The sequence below is a fragment of the Nymphalis io genome, chromosome 13 (assembly GCF_905147045.1).
Source record: "Nymphalis io chromosome 13, ilAglIoxx1.1, whole genome shotgun sequence".
In the NCBI taxonomy this organism is placed as follows: Eukaryota; Metazoa; Arthropoda; class Insecta; order Lepidoptera; family Nymphalidae; genus Nymphalis; species Nymphalis io.
Window position 1 is genome coordinate 7,618,413 of NC_065900.1, and position 21,359 is coordinate 7,639,771.

The window sequence follows — 21,359 nt, forward strand, 5'->3', positions numbered from 1 at the left end:
ATCCGGACAAGGTGTGCACTGAGTGATTTGTGTTTATGAATCGTCTCATGAATATGCATGCCTATATATGCCTTACCAGCACTAGAAGAGTCTAGTGGAATAAGAATCCTTTGTGTAACAGTGAAACATTTCCACGTTCCACTATTCAATTTATAGAATAATTTACTGACAGTAATACTATACTACTGTTACATATATTTCTTGCTTGTTGACGACCAAAATATCTTGAGGAAATCTTTAGCTGCCGAAAGAACATTGGCACCTGTACGCTAATACGTAGAAATGTCGAATAAACTCAAAAAAAACTTCTGTATGATAAATAACATTTAATCAATATCGACTTATATAATTATTCAGAATAAGGGATTTTATATGCTTAAAAATAATGTACAATGGAAGTAATAGTTGCCAGATAAAGATTTAAATAAACTTTTCACATTTGTAAAATAGAGCATTACCTTTTTAATAAGAAATGAAATATTCAGTTAGTCCTACAACAGTTTATTTTATTCGATTTTAGTCAATCTACTGTTAAATCGAAACACATTTTAACCAATTATGGTAACAACAATTTTACCACCATTTACCTTTAGTCATATACATAGTTTCGTCAAATTGTAATAATATCTGGCCAGTTTTAGCGTCATTATTCATTCTAATAAGTTTTTAATTTTTTGTTGTGCAAGAAATGTTGGTCATTTAAAATCGAACTATGTGAAACTGCAGTATTTCCTTCCCGAGTATTATGGTATGTAGCGAAATATAATAAAAGCATAACGGTCTACAAATGTTTTTAATTATCGCTCTTCCGATTCCTTGCTGTATCTTCCATGAATTTTTGAATTACCTGTGATTAAATAAATAGGTATAACGTTATCTAAATTCTGTATCACTGAATGAATAATAATAATCAGTTACTCACTTTCACGTTCAAAATCATCAGGTAAAAAACCTTTCGTGCTTAAACGTCGGTCACCTCTAGAGTCTGCAATATCAATTAAGTATAGTAAGCTTTAGGTTTAAATAATATGTTCATATAAATACGTAATGGTGTACGAAAATATTTTTAAATTTATTTTGAGATACTCTTGGTAAGATTTGTTTGAAGTTAGTTGGTGTTGAAAAAAATATTTCTCGTTGTTCGCTGTATACAAGTCGATATAAAAAAAATTGTCTTTACTAACCTGAGCTATCAGCGTCGTCAGATAATTCACTTTCTCTGGCTTTTTTAATGTTGTCGTTCAACCCTTCAATAACTTTATCGTCAACATTTTCTTCACTTTTACTCGATGACTCTGCTCTTACAGACCTTTTGTAAAGCCTTTGGTCATAATTGTTTTTTAACAGTTCTGATTCTTTATAATGTAAAAAAGATTATATTTATAAATATAAGTTACAAAATGTTTAGGCTACGGCGAAGCAAAGCGAGGGAGAGTGATACTCGTAGTTACGAATAAGAATTAATATTCCGGGGCCTTTTAACAGTTTCATAAGATAAAAAAATGACAGTTCAGATAAAGATAAAACAATTTTCAAATACTACACATTCTCATCTTTATAATTTTTAAAAATCACAACTTGTTGAACAACAAGTTTGTGTAAACTGGTGTTATCCCTATTTACTCATAATTTTGAAAGTGATTTATTTCACACGGGTGAAGTTAGAGCTTAGCCTCATTAAACCGTCGTTATATCGATTATTACATTTTTCCTCTTACGATTTTCAAGGACATTTGACCTTGATAAAGGTGCTCTATTAATGATATATATTTTATTCTTTTTAATTTCATTATTCTTTCTCTTCTTGATTATGTCGCTTTCCTTGACCAACTAATATCTTGTCAGGTTTTTTTTTTTTTATAATCGCCGGGAGGGCAAATGACTCTACTCCACCTGATGGTAAGTGGTAGTAGAGTCCAAACGCGACGACGGCCAGTACAGACGGGAAAAACGTTCTGCACTAGCCGCCTTCGCCTTGCCGGCCCGCAAGATGCCTCTTCACGCCTCGTTTGAAGGAACCCGGGTTGTAAGAGGAGGGGAACACGTGAGCTGGTAAGGAATTCCATTTTTTGGAAGTGCGACAAAGAAAGGAGTTGCCAAATTTCTTTGTTCGCGATGGAATTGATGTCACAGTTAGGCGGTGACATCGAGAACCAGCTCGCGTGGACTTAAGAAGGAAGGGGGAAGCAGGAATTAGAGAGAATAATTCCTCAGAGCACTCGCCGTGATACAGTCGATAGAAAGCGCTCAGTGCTGCTATCTCACGACGCAATTGTAAAGGTTCAAGGGTGTTTGTGACCTTTACGTCGCCAATAATGCGTACGGCACGTCGCTGCAACCGGTCCAAGGCCTCAAGTAGGTACTTAGCGGAGCCATCCCAAAGGTGCGAGCAATATTCCACGCAAGACCGTACCTGTGTTTTGTACAGCAGGCACAGTTGTTGTGGCGTGAAAAAGCGCCGCACCTTGTTCAGAACTCCGAGTTTCCGTGAAGCTGTTTTTATAACAGCCTCGATGTAATCCCTTGGACTAAGGTCGCAGCGAACGTCAATCCCCAGCATGGCGATTTTGCTTTGCATCACCAGCGGAGTACCACAGAGGGAGGGAAGAGGGGAAAATGTTGACTTTTTCGCCGTGAGAGCGCATACCTGTGTTTTCTTGGCATTAAACTCAACAAGATTATCGGAGCCCCATTTGGCGATGAGCTCTAACGTCCTATCGAGTTCAATGACAAGATCCTTCCGCCTCTCCTCAATTTCCGCTCGCCCAGCCACTGCGCGTCCGTGGTATCCACCATGCACTGTACTATCGTCTGCATAGCAATGTATGTTCCCAAGAGAGAGCATATCATTGATATGCAAAAGAAAGAGTGTGGGAGATAGCACAGATCCCTGGGGGACCCCAGCATTCACTACATAGAATTGTGAAGCGCAACCATCAACTAAAACACGAAGGCTACGCTTGTGTAGGAAGCTGGCAATCCAGGTGCATAGCTGAGCAGGCAGACCATATGCCGGCAGCTTGGAGAGAAGACTTCTGTGCCAGACCCTGTCGAAAGCCTTGGAGATATCGAGGCTGACAACCAACGATTCTCCATGCTTGTCGATAGCTTCACCCCAGAGGTGCGTTACGTACGCTAGAAGATCACCTGTGGACCGTTTTGGTCGAAACCCGTACTGACGATCATTAATTAGACTTTAGGTGATTAAAACATCGCTTCGACTTCGATATGTCGGTGCCATACAACCAATTTCCCTTTACTGAGTACCTACCGGGGTCTTGCAGACTCTCGGGTGTCCGATGCTACGTACTACGCTTCAAAGCTAGTAGAGCAGAGTGGTCATAAACAAAGTATGATTGTATTACACGGTATTCTATAAAGCGGCAACCGTCCCAACACGCTTGTCGTCTTTGTAAATTCTGGCGGATGTGTATGCGAGGTCCAGTTTGTGTTTATAGGAATATTGTTTTTGATACGTATAATAAAGTGCACAAACAATTCGTTTACCTACCCGTACTGCACTAGTACAGCACAATAAACCGTACCATACTGGTCCAAATTGCAAAATTACTATCTTTTTGTAGACATTATTAAGTTGAACAAATCTCTCATACAAAGTTTTCCAGTATCAGTTACATTACTTACGTAACAAGTAAAAAAAAAAACAAACACATCTGACCTCCTTATATAAAAGGATTCATGTAGTAAAATGTCGGACATTAAGTTCTATTAGCTTAAAAGTATCGTGCCTTAATTGTCTAAAATGAAATAGGTACTGGAAATTAGATAATATTTATTTAAAAAATAAATTGGTTTCTTTAAAATACTCGAATCGCTATTGCAGTCACAAATATGACGATGTAGGGAAATCGAAAAAATACAAAAGGAACTAAAATATTCCTAGTACCAAGCAAAACCTAGAAGAGAGCAAAAGCCTCCGAAACTACAAGCTTAGCGTTTTTATTTTCTCATGTATGTACCTGCCTTCTAACTGTAACTGCATCTCACTAACATCAAATTCACTAAGAAGAGACGGATCTACGAATTAAACTACATAACGAAAACTTACCAAAGCCTAGCGGTTAATCAAATTTTGTTCGAAAAATACTTTTAAAATTTTGATAAACCTACCTTCGAAGTCTCGTCTTTGTAATAACGGTGTTCTGTTGGGTTCAATCACTAGAAGAATAAAAATTTAAACATAACAAAATATAAAATAGAGTCAACATTAAAACGTAATATAATAATCTTTATTTGATTTATTTCTATCTACTGATTTGAATATTGTTTTTATAATTTATATTACTATGTTCATACTTACTTCCCGCTTTTTGTTCCGTCTCATCAAGTGCATATACCGACCATATATTATATGTAAACACCTATAAATTTACAAAAAAATTGTCATTTTGTAAATCAAATCAATGTTATTTTAATTATCACCAATAATAAAATACCGTAAAAGCACCAATCTTCATTATTATTTCTAAATTAGAGCACATTATGTTTTTGGTGAAAAATTATATCGTTTTAAATGCTTATGAAGGAATGATGTGATCCATTAATATTTTTTATGTGCTGCGTTATGCCTTGATTTTAATCAATGGTAATATTTTTTTATGTTCCAAGTTTAACAGCAAACATTAGGCATAAAAATTAAAAGAAATCTTCTTAATAAAATAGAAATAAAATTCACTATTAAAGTAACTTGTGTTACGTTCAATTTTATTTTAGATGCAAGTTGGTAAGGCACCACGTAAAGCTTACAAGATCCGTAGATTTAGAAATTGCAATATAACGAGTGAGGCCAAGAGATTCTGAACACTGGGATTTACTTACTTGCTCTCCAAGAAAAATGAATGGGAACATCGTTTCTGTCCAATAACTTACTTTTGTTATGTTTAGGACGATATAAATTGCGAAACGTAGTATACGATAGAGGAAAACAGCATACGTAAAACTGCAATTTTAGAAATATTTATGTGAATAGACCTGATAACTAAGCGAGTTAATCCCAATAATTACTTTATTATATTAAAAAAATGATAATAAAATCTTAATTATTATCGTTATATTATAAAAGTAATTTATGTGGAACCAAATACCTATGTAAGGTAGCCACTTTCTAAAAAAAATCATTGACATCGGGCATGGCAATTATTGCTGGAGTAGGTACATATAAAAACATTCCGGTAAAATATACGAAATATGACGAAATGTGAATTTGGTCAAATGTTCTGAACGAAGTGGATTGTTTTTGTATTAATTATTATTATTAAATTACTTTGTGTTTTTCAAAATAACCCAAGCTGCTTGACTTGTTTGTTTTTGGTATACTTAATAACACTGGTTATAAATCAGTAAGGTAAGGTATATACTATTATAGATTATGCTATACAAGTTGGTTTTAAAGGTTGACTAAGTGATTGTAATGATTATTTTTAAGTTATTGCTTATACTATATGTGTGTATTTAACTCGTATTTTTCTGGCCGATATTGATAGGAAGAATGAGTTTGGTACATATATTTATCCGTACCAGCTTGTGAATGTCCACAGCTGGGCTAAAGGCCTCTCCCTTTTTGGAGCTTATTCCACCACGCTGCTCCAGTACGGGTTGGTGTAATACACATGTGGCAGAATTTCAGTGAAATAAGACACATGCAGGTTTCTTCCAATGTTTTGCTTCACCACCAAGCACGAGATGAATTATAATCACAAATTAAGCACATGAAAATTCAGTGGTGCTTGCCCGGGTTTAAACCCACGATTTTCGGTTAAGATTCACGCGTTCTTATCACTGGGCCATCACGGCTATATATATTTAATTTAATACCTATTAATAAAAAAATATATTCTAATCAAGGCGTCAAAAGGGAAGATACGCTTAAAATTATTGAACTGTACAGTATTAAAAAGCCCTCCAGAAATACAGCGATAACATCGCTATTATTATAAATTATCTTTTAATTATAGAACTTGTCATAGTATAGCGTTCATTTTCTGCTTAAAAAATGGTAAAAACATAACATAATTTTTGTTCATTATACTTGTGAAACGGTTTTTCTTGATGGGAGAGATTTGTGCAAGCCTATATGTCATGGACATACCTTAAGCGTACTTAATTAAAGTCACCTAATAGCTCGGCCACCATTTGTCACAATAATCACCGCACCGGCTATTATCTCTTCAATTACCTTCGTTCAAATTATATTACATTAAGTTTAATATTAATCATTATTAAAGAAAACGTTACTAAAAAAGCCTTTCCTTGCTAGGTGAGTATGTTAATATACGAACTGCCTAATCTCATGAAATCGAGGAAGAAAGTTTACTGTTTCTATACCAGTTTCGTGCCATCGATGGCCTTCTACGAGACAACATTTCGGAATTATAGATAATAAAACGTCTGTCACTGCAAAAATAAGCTGCAGCGTGTGTACATTCATGAATATATGAATCCGATAAGGCAGGGTCTATAAGCAGACCCAAGTTCTCAATAAAAATGGGATAAGCGCGCTCTCTTCGAGTGTACGTACCTAAGGTGTTGTAGTGGCGAGTAAAATGGAGTGATCTGGTGTTGACACCGAACCGAACCGAAGCTTACAAGAGACGAAAACGACGAGTTACTTTCCAATTTTCGTAGATAATGATCAGCCACTTCATGCCACATGCATTATTCGCTAGCTTGGGGGACACCCGAACAGAAAGCGGAGAGGTGGATCCTTATCCGTACAGTCAGACGAGACCTCTACGATGCGATGCTTCGGGGCGAATCGGCCTTTCACAATTGCGGTACTTGGGCCTTTTCAAGATATGATGTAATCCTAGGGCCGAGAATCTACAATGTATGTAATTAGATCCTTGGAAGGACGGCAATTTAGATGGTCCCGCGCTTTTGAGATCACTTTTCCCTCTGAGGTGAGTTCCACTGACCGACGATCTTCACGACGAGGCTCAGCCGTGAAAAGGCAGCGGATGCATGAGATTATATGTTTCGGAGGTGTTTGGCCAGTGTTGTCGGTTCCTAAGAGACTGCATAAAACGTTCATATCGTAATACATAACTCTATTGGTTTACGTAGCGCACGCCAGTCGGCATGTTTTTATTCGATATCTTCAACAATCATCGTCTTATTTGAGACAATTTGCACAAAACCATAATGAATTAAACACCTAACACACCTTCATCTTGATTCACTCCGTTCATTTTTGTGCGTTGGGATGTACAGTTGGGTGAAGGGGACCATGTTTTATAATATGTAGTGATTAGACTATTTACTTTACTTTTACTACAATTTGCCATTCCAAGTTCTAAATTCAAGAATTAAGTTTTATACATTTAAAATTTTTGATTTTGATACCTTATTTGGCGGGGTAAGACGAAATATTGGAAGCGTGGTGGAATAAGCTCCTAACTCATTCAAGCAGAGGCGTCAGTCCAATAGTGGTATATTTACAGGCTCTTGCGAGCAAAAATGTAACATACATAAATAAATAAAACATAATAATAATAATAATGTTCTCCAGAACAATTTCGGCCACGACGGCCAATCTCAAGAGAGATGAGCCAACTGCGCAGAACATAAGAGTGTACTTGTGTTTGTGCACAGGTGTGTGCGCAAACACAAGTGCACTCTCTATTCCCTAGCTCTCATAATCTGATAAGATAGCAATCTGACACGATCGGAAAAAGTTCAGGCGCAGGGCCAACATTGTAAACTTCCGGACTCTGGGCTGCTACTGAGAATTTTCGGCAGAAAAATCTAATAATTTTTGATCGCCCCAACGTGGGATTTGAACTCAGGACCTCCGGATCTACGGCATTACATCTAGCTACTAGACCAATGAGGCAGTCAGATAAAAACATAAAAACAAACATACCTAGCCTGCTGAAATCATATACCTTGGTAATTTTGGCTTTACCCTATTCAGCTAAAATATTAAAAGATAATTATATAAACCTTATTTAATAAGGAACTTAGTTATATTATAAGTTGTAACAGATTTTCAATTATAATTTATGATAGTTAGATTTATTTTATTTTACTCATACATTGTCCAGTTATCAAATTCATATTCTTCTAGTAAGTTATCTGCAAGTGCATCAATTTCATAAATATCATTTGCCATTTGTATTACTTCATCAATAAAAGATGACCATACTGGTGTATCTAAATCCTTTATTTTTAGTGATAGTAAATGTTTGACAGTATCAGCTGTACTCTCCTCAGGTATTTTAAAATTCTTACACAAGTAGTTCCAAAAAAAATATAGTTGGAGTTAGAAATAAATCTTTTCGGCAAACGAATAATATCATGACCACAAGATTTAAACACACGGTCAATTTCATAATTTATATTATATAAAGTACATTTTTCTATTAAATCATATAGTAAAGGTTTAGACATACTTTCGTTGCATGGTATGTTGTTTTCCCGTAACCATTGCAGCATTTGTTTCTTAGTATAAAATCTTGTAATAGATTTATTAGGTAATAAGCCACGGAGAACATTATGCTCCATTACAATAACACTCTCAGGTTTTATGCTGTGCAGTACAATATTGATCATCCAATTCTTAAAAACTTCAGGAAAAGTTATATTGGGATCTTGACAAGTAAATAATCCATTTTCAATAACCTTTGTTTGTAATTATATGAAAATAAAGAAACCCATCAAATGTTTGTAAAATATTTCCATCAAAAATGCATTTATACTTCTTAATAGCATCCTTAAGAATTTGTCTTTCATCTAAATAATAAATTTCTCTCCATTTCAACCTTTTTTTTTTATTTTATTTAAGTAATTGAATCTATCAAATTTAATTTTTGGATTTTCCATTATAATAATTGAACAGTCCATTAATTTTCTATGAATGTAGCCCCATTCATATAACTGTCTTTTAAACATTATGAAATCAGATTTGAATTTGTACTTTTCTGATCGAATAATTCGGAATGTAACACACTTTATACTGACTGTTGAATGTTAATAGTTTCTTTTGAAAATACATGAAATTAATGCATTCTATGAGTACAATGATCATAGATGTCTTATACTTCTTTTTGATACTGATTTTCCTCTAATATAGTATACAGAAACATTTTTGGATACTCTGTATAATTTAATACTCTTTCATGGTAATCTTCTAACGGTACTAGTACAGTTATTATCACTTTTTTTCTTACACTTTTGTAATACTGTTTTTAATAAAGATAAAATTTCTTGGTCTGTATTTGTAACTTTTTACAAATTATTAAAAGATTGAATGTCACAACAGCATTTAATATCAATATCCATTTTAAGCAAATAAAATCATACACTTTGTATTTTTGTTTTACTACAAAATTATCTATTTTTTACACTGCATGCAATGACCGAAGCAAATATATTAATTAGTTTATCTTAGTTCTTAGCTCTGATTGGTGCTGAAAATAAGAACTTATACGAAACAATTCAATTCCTAGATTAATGGTCTTCAATATCAGAATATTGCCAAATTTTAATAACGCCGATGTCACATAGGAATTAGAATGGAGAAGACACGAAGATAATCGACAGTCGGTATTTTTGTAAGTTCATGTATAAGTACAATAACAAATAATTAACAAATTACAAATGACACTGACAGTTATTATTACTACACTTCTAGTTATTGTGTTATGACATTTCAGTCAAAGATAATGTTGAGTAACTATTTTGTGAATTTGAATGATTGGATATTGGCCTAGTAGTCCAAACATTTGGTAGCTTAACCAGGAAATTAGGATTTTTTTCCCGAGTTTTGAAAATTGATATTGGTATTATTTTTATAGATTTTGGGTTTACATTTGAAATTCGCATCTCGAATTTGGGGTTGATAAGAGTTGTTTTTTATTTCGGTTGCCTCTTTCGAATGAGACCCGCCACATCTCGCAGACATGCATAGTTTTTTTTATGAGTTTGCGTTTACATGCAACGGATTATTATTTTGAATTATGCATTTTTAAAGTTCTAGAATACGATTATTTTGTTTTATAATAATTTATTGTTTTTTTTTGTTAGGAATATGTTTAAACTATAAAAAGTACTAAAAATTGTCTAAGAGTCATTCCCCTATCCCCCGGTACCATTCCCATCATGAGGAAATGCTCTGTTCCTGAGATATTGGCTCAAACAAATTTTATAATACTATAATATTCTTAAAATTAGGTTTATCAACAATTTCGAAACTCAGTGGCCTTTCGCGCTTCGGGATGTGCAGCAAACCTTTGCGCCTTGAAGTCGAGATGGCCCAGTGGTAAGAACGCGTGAATCTTAACCGATGATCGTGAGTTCAAGCCCGGGCAAGCTCCACTGAATTTTCATGTGCTTAATTTGTGATTATAATTCATCTCGTGCTTTACGGTGAAGGAAAACATCGTGAGGAAGCCTGCATGTGTCTAATTTCACTGAAATTCTGCCACATGTGTATTCCACCAACCCGCATTGGAGCAGCGTGGCGGAATAAGTTCCAAACCTTCTCCTCAAAAAAGAGGAGAGGAGGCCTTTAGCCCAGCAGTGGGACATTCACAGAGTGTTACTGTATAATATTTAAAATGGAACGCGTCTACTTTTGTTCGTAAGCGCGATTCTATGCCAAATGTCAATGTAAGTCATTGCAAATTTTCCGTTGCGTACTGTTTGTTTTTTGCTATTCGTTTCTAATATTTTTACCACTCGATTACGTTGCCTTATAATTTAAATTAAAAAAATATTTTTTTATAGCAAAATCATAATTTATACTTATTGGCAGCAATCTAATAAAAGGATTTTTTGAGTTTATTTATAGCAATTTAATATCGCATTATTCATGATTATAAAACACCATTGGTGTGAATTAAATTCTATACCTATGTAAACGCTTATACAGAAATTGGCTATGTCCTTTTAAATGTAATTCCTAGATTTTAATAATATAATTCTTTAAATTTTCATTTTTTAACTTAGTATCTTTGCTCATATCCGATTAGAAAATTATAAGATTGAGGTTTTATTTTATTGTGTCTAAGACCTTGGATCCAACATTCTCTGCCTTAAAATCTCTCAGTCTTAAAATATGGCGTCTTTTATTCTTCAAGTAAGTAGTATCAAGCTTACACCAGTAATCATTTATTCATTTATTAAATCCTGTGTTTTGAAAGAAAGCAAATATGAACTATATTGTCAAATTATCACCATGTTTTTTGAGGAGTTATTATACCTTCACATCTTTTCCTTTTTAATTACGATAATCAGTACAGTTATAAAAGAAAACCGATACTCTTCGGAACTCTGCTCGAGATAACAGAAAATTTAATAAATCACTACGTTAATATAAATACTGCGTTGCAGTGTCAGTCTCGTTTCGATGAATTTTAATTTATCTAGTTGATTGTGCGCGGTACAATATTTTCATGTATATATTCTAATACTATATGAATGTCTCGTTGGTTTAGTATTTTTGAAGTGAAAACTTCTTTAGGCGCGTTGCGCTGGTTTATCGTAGGAGATGGACTCGTGGCTTCGTGTTACCGACATACTAATGTTAATATAATGAAGTCGTTCAAACTAACTAATCTAACTAACAGTATATACAAATAATATCACTGTAATTAAACTAGTATTTATTTAAATTTAGCTATATTAATATTTTGTACCGAGTTTGCGACATACTGTGTATTTTGATGAATAAAAGCTATATAATAAAAAGGGATAGACTTATTACTTGGAGTGCCAATAGATGTGGAAATTGGACAAATATATATAACAGTTTCAAGTTTTGATTTCTATCGGCAGTCCCTATTGCCTGCCTATTTTTTTATATAAAACCTGATGATGATGAAGTTTGAGAAATCCAGGGAATCCGGGTTATATTCTAATCAGGATTCCTTGAAATCTTTTCAATTGTGATTATACATGAAATAATTGAAACCCAAAATTTCGGCGAGCAAGCAAGATATAAATTATAAACACAAATTAAGCACTCGAATATTCAGTGGTTCTTGCTCAGGCTTAAACCTTCAATTTACGGTTAAGATTCATGCGTTCTAACCACTGGGTCATCCCGACTCTTTATTAACTTTCATAATTTAATTTAACAATACCAGAGTAAGTACAATATAATTTTTTATTTGATTTTAATATCGACTTTTAGCAGAAAAAGAAACTTAACTACTTTCCGCCATTTATAAATATTTTCTTTATTATCCCACGTTATAGCAGTAGTTACTGTCACTATTTGCCTTTATCTTGTTTATATTAAGTTTAAAATTGTCTTACTGCGAGTATTCGACTGAAAGCTGTAAATCAAGTTTGTAACACATTATGGAAAAGTACGAGTGCTATAAGATAAAAATAAGTCGTGATAAATCCTTTTGCAGTTTAAGATAAGTGCTTAAGTCAATTCATTTCGTAAATTGATTTATTGCTGTTACATTTCCTTAAATAAAATTTGAGAACGTTCTTTTTTGGAAAAATAAGCATTACTAGCTTTAATATCATAGTTAGCTAATTATCGTGCTTATATTTTACATAAGCCTTACTTAATAGGTAGTTTACTGTTCAGTTTTTTTTGGCGAGTTCCGTTTATAGGTGCGTATATCGAAAAGTCATATCATCCGTTTATTAAGTGTTACCTTACTTTCACATTTTTTGATTCGATTGTTTTTATTTATGTTGTTTTTTTAAGCGTTTTATTTCTAATATGAAATGCTCTAAATTATCATCTATTTTGTGTAATAGTTTTGGTGATCAAAATTATTTACTGTCAAATAAATATTCGTGAAATATAGACTATTTTCGATTAAGTCGTTATTAAAATTTACATTGTCTATCAATAATGAATATAATATAAAAAATTATAATATCTTTATTATACCTTTACCTTATAAAAATCATAAGGTATATGTCATAACTATTTGTTCTTCTGAAATCTTTAAAAATCAAATCGAGTCAACAGTAATGCCACCCTAAGTTTGCGAGACTCTTTGATCAACTTTAATTAAAGCTTTTGCAGATTTCTTAGTTTTTAAATTGCTTGATACGCTACCTAGGGCTTAATTAAGGAAATTATGACGTATTAATTCAATAAAATGGCACCGTCTTTGAATTTTGCGTATAACCACGAAGTAAATTTACAAAGATATTATTATAAATATTTTAATATATCTATTTTTATGTAAGGATGGTGTATTAATAAAAGATATAGATGTTGCAACTGCACGTAGAAAAGAAAGAGATGGTTTCAATTTCATTGGATTATTCGGAAAAAATCCAGCATACTTGCAGGCAAGTCTTCGCACGGATAAGTACGAAGACTTGCTTCAATCAAAATTGTAATAACTAAATAATATATCTAATTTAGATATAGGCTTTAAGCCCGTCTTAGTATGTCACATTCATCACATATTCTATCGTCAACCAGCAATACTTGGTATTGTTGAGCCAGTGAAACTACCGGCACAGAGACATTACATCCTAGTTCCCAAAGTTGGTGACGCATAGACGATGTAAGAGGTGGCTATATTTCGTGTAGTCTGTGGGCAGTGGTAACCACTAAAAATTAGGTAGCTCATTTGCAAATCTACCAAGCGATCGATATAATACTAATTTAACATTTATATTCTTATATTAATTTAATCTTTAACCAGTCTGATTTAAGTCAGACTACTCATAAGGTTAAATCACAATAAGGTCACAGGTTAATTATCAGACTTTACATAGAAATTTATAAAATTATTTTTATATTTACATAGTTTATTATTAATAAATTACTTAAAATAATTTTAAGTTCCATATTAAATAATGTAACATTTGAAGCATTTATTATTGATTGCGGTTTGCTTTAACATCGTTTGTTTATTATCAACTAGGAAGTTACCGTTGATCGCCCTTTTTTGGAAGGCATCCAACTTGATGTTTTTACTATGGCTGCGATAATAATATTTTTATTTTCCTGTGATATTTAAAGGGGTGCTTCCCCTTTACCGGAAAAGACGATAATTCCACCACTTTCGTTTTGGTCTGATGCAAGGTATAAATTCTGAACTAAATTTTGAACATGAAATAAACCCATATCTTGTATCAAATTCGTTTTCTGTAGGTATCTTAAAGCAAAATATTTTGTAGTCAAAGTTAATAGGCGTATTACAAGCACTTTTTTGTAACATTTTTTTTTATTTGTTTCATTAAATATAATTAAATTATTATATTGTATTCTCCATATCAATCAATAAATACTATTTACGTACAGAAGGGATGTATTGACCTCGCGAAAATGAGAATTTTGTATATATAAGTTTGTCTATACTTCTCCTGTTATAACATTAAAATAATCTTGCTTTTTTTAGCGAAAATTAACAGATTTTTTTAACATTAACGATCATTTGAGTATTGTACCTTTTCAACGTACAATTTATATAACAAGTATAATATAATATAGTATAGTATAATAATAATAAAAACTAAAAATAAAACGAATTTGATGACGATTCTGTTCTATCTCATTACTTATTCATCAGTTAATTAAGTATTTAATTATTATAATAGCTTATAAGCATGTTGTGGTAAGTTCTGATCAATTATTTTCTTTAAATCTGATTAAATGAAAGCTTATAGAAATTGTGGAATTATTCTAAACTCCACATTATTTATCTCGCTAACCAGCAGCGTAAGATTGATAATAAGTATTTGTTTAGTTGCTACGCTTGGCCACTTTATTTCTGTTAAAGAATTTGCTTTGCGCTGTTAACCCCAGTGCAATACATCACGGCGTCGCTCGGAACATAAACAAGAAGGTGCGCGGCGTCTTGACGCCCGGGGATGTTTATCAGGAAGTCTTGCGATGTATGTCGCCAGGAAATCCACTTTAAATTTTTAAACACTCAGTTTTAATCTATGGCGTACGGCGTACTGCAACGATGCCGTGATTACTCTACGAAATAAATTGACCGTGTTTAAATATGCAAAGTCCCCTGTTTGTTACCTTTGACTATTTAAAATAGTGCAATTGCAAAATTTGTCGTGGACGAGGAATGAGAATATAGCTGTATACGTTGTTTGTATTTTTTTGTTATAAGAATACTGTATAACTTGTTGATATAAAACACCTAACTAAGGGAATAAAACTTTTAGTAGTCCTAAAAAGGTCGTGTATTCTTAATGATCTGTTTAGTAAAAACTTATTAAAAAAATATCTAAGGGAACTTATATCTAGCTATACATATAATAAAAATGTAACTGATCGTTGTCTGTACATAAATCTTTCATTTGAGTAAAAGTATTATCGGGGGTCTTTATTAACGCAAGAGAACCCAAAACAATGATTTCTAGAATTTTTGTCTGTTTGTCTGTGTGTTTGTGCACGCTATTCTTAGAAACGGCTTAACATTTTTAGGCTACGGTTTTCAATAATGTATTGTGCTTAACTTCACTAAAATTTAGAGTTTGTTTTATTCAGTTTAGATCAATTTATGATTAATTATATTAAATAAGGTTCAGCTTATGCTGGCATACGTCGGTTAACGAGCCCACGCGTAGATATGTCTATCTTTTAAGGTTGACTCACAATAACGTTTTGTATGGTAATCAAATTTGTTCTAAATTAATGCATTATTTGCAGTCGTTATAAACATGGTATTATTTCCATGAAAGATATCGAGATAAGACCATAGACAGTTTTTAGTACTTTTTATAGTTTTAACTGTTAGTTGAAACAATCTACGTTTGAAATTACTCATAAATACATAAGTAAGTATTTGTTTTCGATTTGAAAATAACTTTGTAAGTTAAAGTTTATAGGTTAGATAGATATTTTGTTTCGCTGCCGATATATTTTTTATGGTTTTTTTAAAGATATACTTAGTTAATTAGTTTAACAAGTGAAGTAAAGCCTTAAATATATACACGAATAAAAATTAAAAATAGTTACCGTACAAATCGTAACCGCGTGCAGTGGTGGCAAGAATGCGGTTAGTTGATAATAAATACCTATTTAAAAAAAATCAGAATCACGTTTTAGTTTTAAAAGGATAAAAAATTCTGTGAAGGTATTATTTGCAGTCACAATAAATAAAGCACAGGGAAATACATTCAATTATATCGAAATAAGGGAATCTGGTAAAAAACAATAAATACTAATATCCCACAAAAAATAAAACTAAAATTTTTTATATACTGATATATTAGGTAAAAGTCTGCTCTTAGTGATTTCTTTAAGTTATAGTCGGTTGCAATCGCGGTCACAGCTAGTACATAGTAAAATTGGTTTTTACATTTTCACATTGCTTGACTACATCTTACATGGATACTTTTTTTTTCGCTGAAAAAACGCATTTACGCGTTTCCCCCACATGAAGTGGGGGGGGGGTATGTGGGGCTCACCAACGCTGAAGGCACCGGAATACCTACTAAAAAACCAGCGGTACCAACACCGTATTTTCGGGGGACGCCACGGGATCGCTTGCGCATACTACCGTGACGTCCCTACTGTAGGCCCGCCTCTGCAGGCCTCCAAATTCTAAGGGGTTCTCGGGGTACAGACACCCCCTGGCCCCGGCGATACTTACAGTGGGAGGAGAAGGTTTGCATAGCGCCGACGTCTTCTCCCCGGTCTTCTTCGGCGAAGCGGGTCAGCGGAAGCACTGTTCTCACTCTCTCCTTCTGTGACATGACGTTTTCGCAGAAAGAGACCATCTCCTTCCAGCACCTCTCGCTACCATGGCGTTTATCACGCTCAACAGCGAGAAGCCTCCGCATACAATGGCCGCCAGAGAATGACGCTGAGGCCCCCATGCAGCACACTCAATCAGGGTGTGACGCGCCGTGTCCGAAGGCGCACCGCACTCGTGGCAGGAGGGAGCGACCTCCCGCCTTGCTATCCGGTGCAGATACCTACCGAAGCAACCGTGCCCGATAAGTAGGCCTGTCGCCAGGCCTGCCGAGGGGGACTCCAGGTCCTCCTTCCACCTGCGAATCAAGGCTCGCTGGCCCTGACTCGCTCCACCTCCGCCAATCCTGGACGGGCGCCGCTTGACCTCGCTTCCACCCGGAACCGGTACACTTCCGCAAGCACCTCTGCCTGGAGTTCCGAAGGCGGATCGCTCGCGAGAATTGTCGCTCCGTCCATGACACTGTACGGTAACCACGTATCGCTCTTACCGCTATGACTCTCTGTGGTCTCCGAAGAAGAGCCTTGTTACGAGCAGTGAGAGCATCCACCCAGATGGGTGCACCGTACAGCGCCATGGAGCGCACCACGGTGTTTCCGGCTTTTAAATGGATACTTAAAGCGACTTAAGTAAATATATCATTCTTGGGGCAAGGTATTCGATTTTAGTGATGACTGCTTTAAGTTATATGCGGGTGAAACCGCGGGCACATCTATTTCCTAATATATTGTAATAAATCTAGTATAACATATTTTTTATATTATTAAACATATTTTTTAATTGAATTAACATGAAATATTATACGTTCCCGTTATAATAGACGGATAGTCTATTAAAGTAATTCATGCAATATTAGGTAATATAAATAAAATGTGAGTAAATATAGAAGTATTAGCTGTTCACCGCATTTACATCTGATTGAAAATAATTTCTTCTGTGAATCTATATCTTTAATGTCTATACTCCATTTTGCCCAGGCCCTAGACTATTATGTGATCATAATAAAATTTGACTCCTATGTCAAATTTCATTTGGTTTAGTCGTGATGAGGTAACTAACCGTCATAGTTGAGTTCTTTATATAAATTAGTCTGATTTAGAAACTTTATCTAATATAACGTTTACATCTCTTTATTCTGTATTAAAAATTAAAAATATAGGCCAACAAACGACTGACAACATATCATTGCCAAGATTCGACCGTTTGGCTCACTAACAGCAGCCTTTATGCCAAGAATCTGCTCGTTCAATATACAGGACATTTGGTTATGTAAATGCTTGTATACGTAATTATTTTTAAATTAATATTTTCAATACTTTGTAAATTATATTAAAATACTCGTGGTATGAAATATTTTAAATTGATCAAACTAATTTGCTAAAAATAAAAGGTTTAAAAACAAAATTATGATTTTAATTTAATTTGCTTATATATATATTTTTAACGGAGACTCGTGCTTTATGTTGAAGGAAAACATCGTGAGGAAAACCTGCATGTGTCTAATTTCACTGAAATTCTGCCACATGTGTATTCCACCAACCCGCACTGGAGCAGCGTGGTGGAATAAGCTCCAAACCTTGTCCTCAAAAAACGGGGAGGAGACCTTTAACCCAGCAGTGGGACATTCACAGGCTGTTACGGTGATTCGTGAACAAAACAAATATTTTGTATTATAATAAAAAATTGATGTGATGTGATGAATTACTTAATGATTGTAACTATATGAATACTATAATTCAATGCACGGTATCCTGACTTAGGGTAAACATACATAACAAAGCCAAGCCGCAGTATGGCCATTTATTCCTCTTAATAGTCTGAGGAGGTCACTGACCAGCCGTGGGGCATTTACACGCTGTTACTTTATTTAAACTTTTCAGTTTAATATTAATTTTAGCAGTAATATTTCCATTTATCATTCTTAAATGATTATAACTTTATGCTTTTATAATTATATATTCTCCAGGCTATGTTAAAGAAAAATTAAATGATGTAAAATGATAAATTTACGTTAGAATTTAAATACATTCTACAGCCAAAAAGCAATTTATATATAGCAACATAATATTTGTCGTGTTTCACTTTGAAGGGTAAATGAGCCAGAGTAAATAATCAAATATATACACAAGAGACATAACATCTTAGTATCCAAGGTTCGTGGCGCATTGGTTATATCAGGGATGCTTACCATGTCTCTATGTCTTACAGTGCCGTGCAGTGGTAATCACTTACCTTCAGGTGGCCCAATTGCTAGTCTGCCATCCTATATCAAATATACAAAAATATTTATATAAAACGACGGTGTAAAGCTGAATAGACGAATTATTTAGTATTTGTACAGTTTGAAGATACATTTATACAGTTTGCATTGGTTGAAGACGAAAGTCTTCAACCAATGCGTCTTACCTGCCATGACATACGGTGCCGAAACGTGGACACTAACTGCGGGACTAGTCCACAAATTCAAAGTCGCTCAGCGTGCTATGGAGCGAGCTATGCTCGGAGTATCTTTGAAGGATAAGATCAGAAATGAGATTATCCGGAAAAGAATCGGAGTCACCGACATAGCTTGCAAAATTAGCAGGGTGAAGTGGCAGTGGGCTGGTCACGTATGTCGTAGGACCGATGGCCGTTGGAGCAGACGAGTCCTAGAGTGGAGACCGCGAATCGGCAAGCGCAGCGTAGGGCGCCCTCAAGCCAGGTGGACCGACGACCTTAAGAAGGTGGCGGGCACCAACTGGATGCGGAAGGCGGAGGAATAATGCCATTTCTTACATGCCAATGTCTCTATGGGCGTTTGTGACCACTTACCACCATATGCTGGCCCATATGCTCGTCCGCCTTCCTATTCTATAAAAATAAAAAATCCTGTAGATTTTACCCGTAATATACAATGTATAAAAACGGTATTGGTGTATATAAACTATGCGATAACTTAATTACATATTTTCTGCATAATTGGACTCGAATATCTGACGATGAGTATAAGTTGTAAATAGTAGAAAATATATTAGCCCAACAAACACATTCTGTAAAATTATGTATGGATATGACTCATAGAGAGCGAGTCGCTGCAGGCTATGCGAAATTAGGCTTGCATCATGTAACTTCTCTTGATCTCGATTTTGACAATTCCTACAATAACGGTCACAATATAAATATGTTAGTTTAAAAAAAACTGTTCATATAATAAACAAAAGTACCGTTGATTAAATATCAATTTAAAAATTAGTTAAACCAGATATGTACTCGTACATACATATATAATAAAACTAAAACGTGATTCTGTTTTTTTTTTAATATATAATCAACTAACCTACAAAATATCTAATAGTTAAATTTAAAAAAACCATGAAAAAACAAAAGAAAAAATGCAGCAGTGTAACGAAATACCTACCTTACTATAAACTGTAACTTACAAAATTATTTAGAAACCGAAAATAAATACGTATGTATGAGTATTTACAAACAACCTACTCAACTACCCAACCGTTGTAATAAAATGTCAAAACTATAAAAAGTACTTAAAACTGTCTAATTCTATTTAAGTTTTTTCTCGATATCGTTCATAAAAATTAATATTTTATAAAAACGACTGGAAATAATGCATTATCTTAGAGCAAATTTGATTACCATACAAAAGGTTAAAGTAAACCTTAAAAGATAGACATATACGCATGGGCGAGTCAACCGACATATACCAGTATATGTTTAACCCTATTTAATATGATTGACTATATAGATCTGCGTTCCACTTACATTGGGGTACAGTTATTTTAAAGCAATTGTATCGAATAAATGTTCGATGTGATTCCTTAAATTGACATAACTTTGTTATTTATAAACCAATTGAAATAAAACAAAGTTAGTTACAATACATTAGTGAAAACCGCACTCAAATCCGTTTAGCTGTTACTAAGATTAGCGTGCACGAACGCACAGACAAACAGGCAAACAAACAAAAAATCTAACATTCATTATTTTGGGTTCTATTGTGTTAAGAAAGTAATAGTTTTACTCGTATATCTTCCATGTAGAGACAAAGATCAGTTACAGTTTTATTATATATATAGATAATTTTATTTTGTTAATATTATTAATATTTTTCTTTAGTTTAAACTTAGTATTAAGTTAATAATAAGCTGTGATCAACTCGGCTCATTCAAATGAATTTTCATTTGCTTGAAAATCACGAGAAAAACTGATGAAAATGTTACATATCTGTACCACCAACCATTGGAGCAGATAACGGAAAGCCTAATTAAACATACATAAGTGCATTAATTCATTGATTTAGTTAAGGATACAGAAATGAAGAAACAGTCCCTAATAATTCTATTCTATTCTCCCGCCCACAAACGCGGGTGAAGCCACGGGCGGAACCTACCTTGTAAAATTTAATTCCCTTGGTGTGCATATCTATGTTTTTTTCAGCTTATTGCCATCCACTACTGGACGAAAGCCTCTATATCCGTGATTATTGTTAATTTATTATCATGAATTGTATTTACTATAGTTAATTAATGAAATTTGACTCTTAGGGAGAGAAAGATCTAGACGGAATATAATAAAATTTTCGTAGATTATAAATACAGGTATTTTTTCGTATTATTTTATTTAGATAATTGTAAAAAAATAAGGGTTGAAAGGTAATATAAAAAAAATGTAGTAAAAGAAAGTCTAAGCTGATAA

At 33.9% G+C, this 21,359-nt stretch overlaps 1 protein-coding gene and 1 pseudogene across 1 annotated transcript; both read right to left on the reverse strand.

Moving 5' to 3' along the window:
* Positions 1-485: 485 nt before the first annotated feature.
* LOC126772637 (uncharacterized) lies at positions 486-4,616 on the reverse strand. Its single transcript, XM_050493030.1, has 6 exons — positions 4,458-4,616; positions 4,322-4,382; positions 4,132-4,179; positions 1,185-1,355; positions 923-985; positions 486-847 (listed from the first exon to the last, which is right to left on the reverse strand). Exons 1-6 carry the CDS (start codon positions 4,500-4,502, stop codon positions 798-800), a joined length of 438 nt encoding a protein of 145 aa, XP_050348987.1. The 5' UTR covers positions 4,503-4,616; the 3' UTR covers positions 486-797.
* Positions 4,617-7,266: 2,650 nt separating this feature from the next.
* Positions 7,267-8,988, reverse strand: LOC126772960 (uncharacterized; annotated as a pseudogene).
* Positions 8,989-21,359: the final 12,371 nt, after the last annotated feature.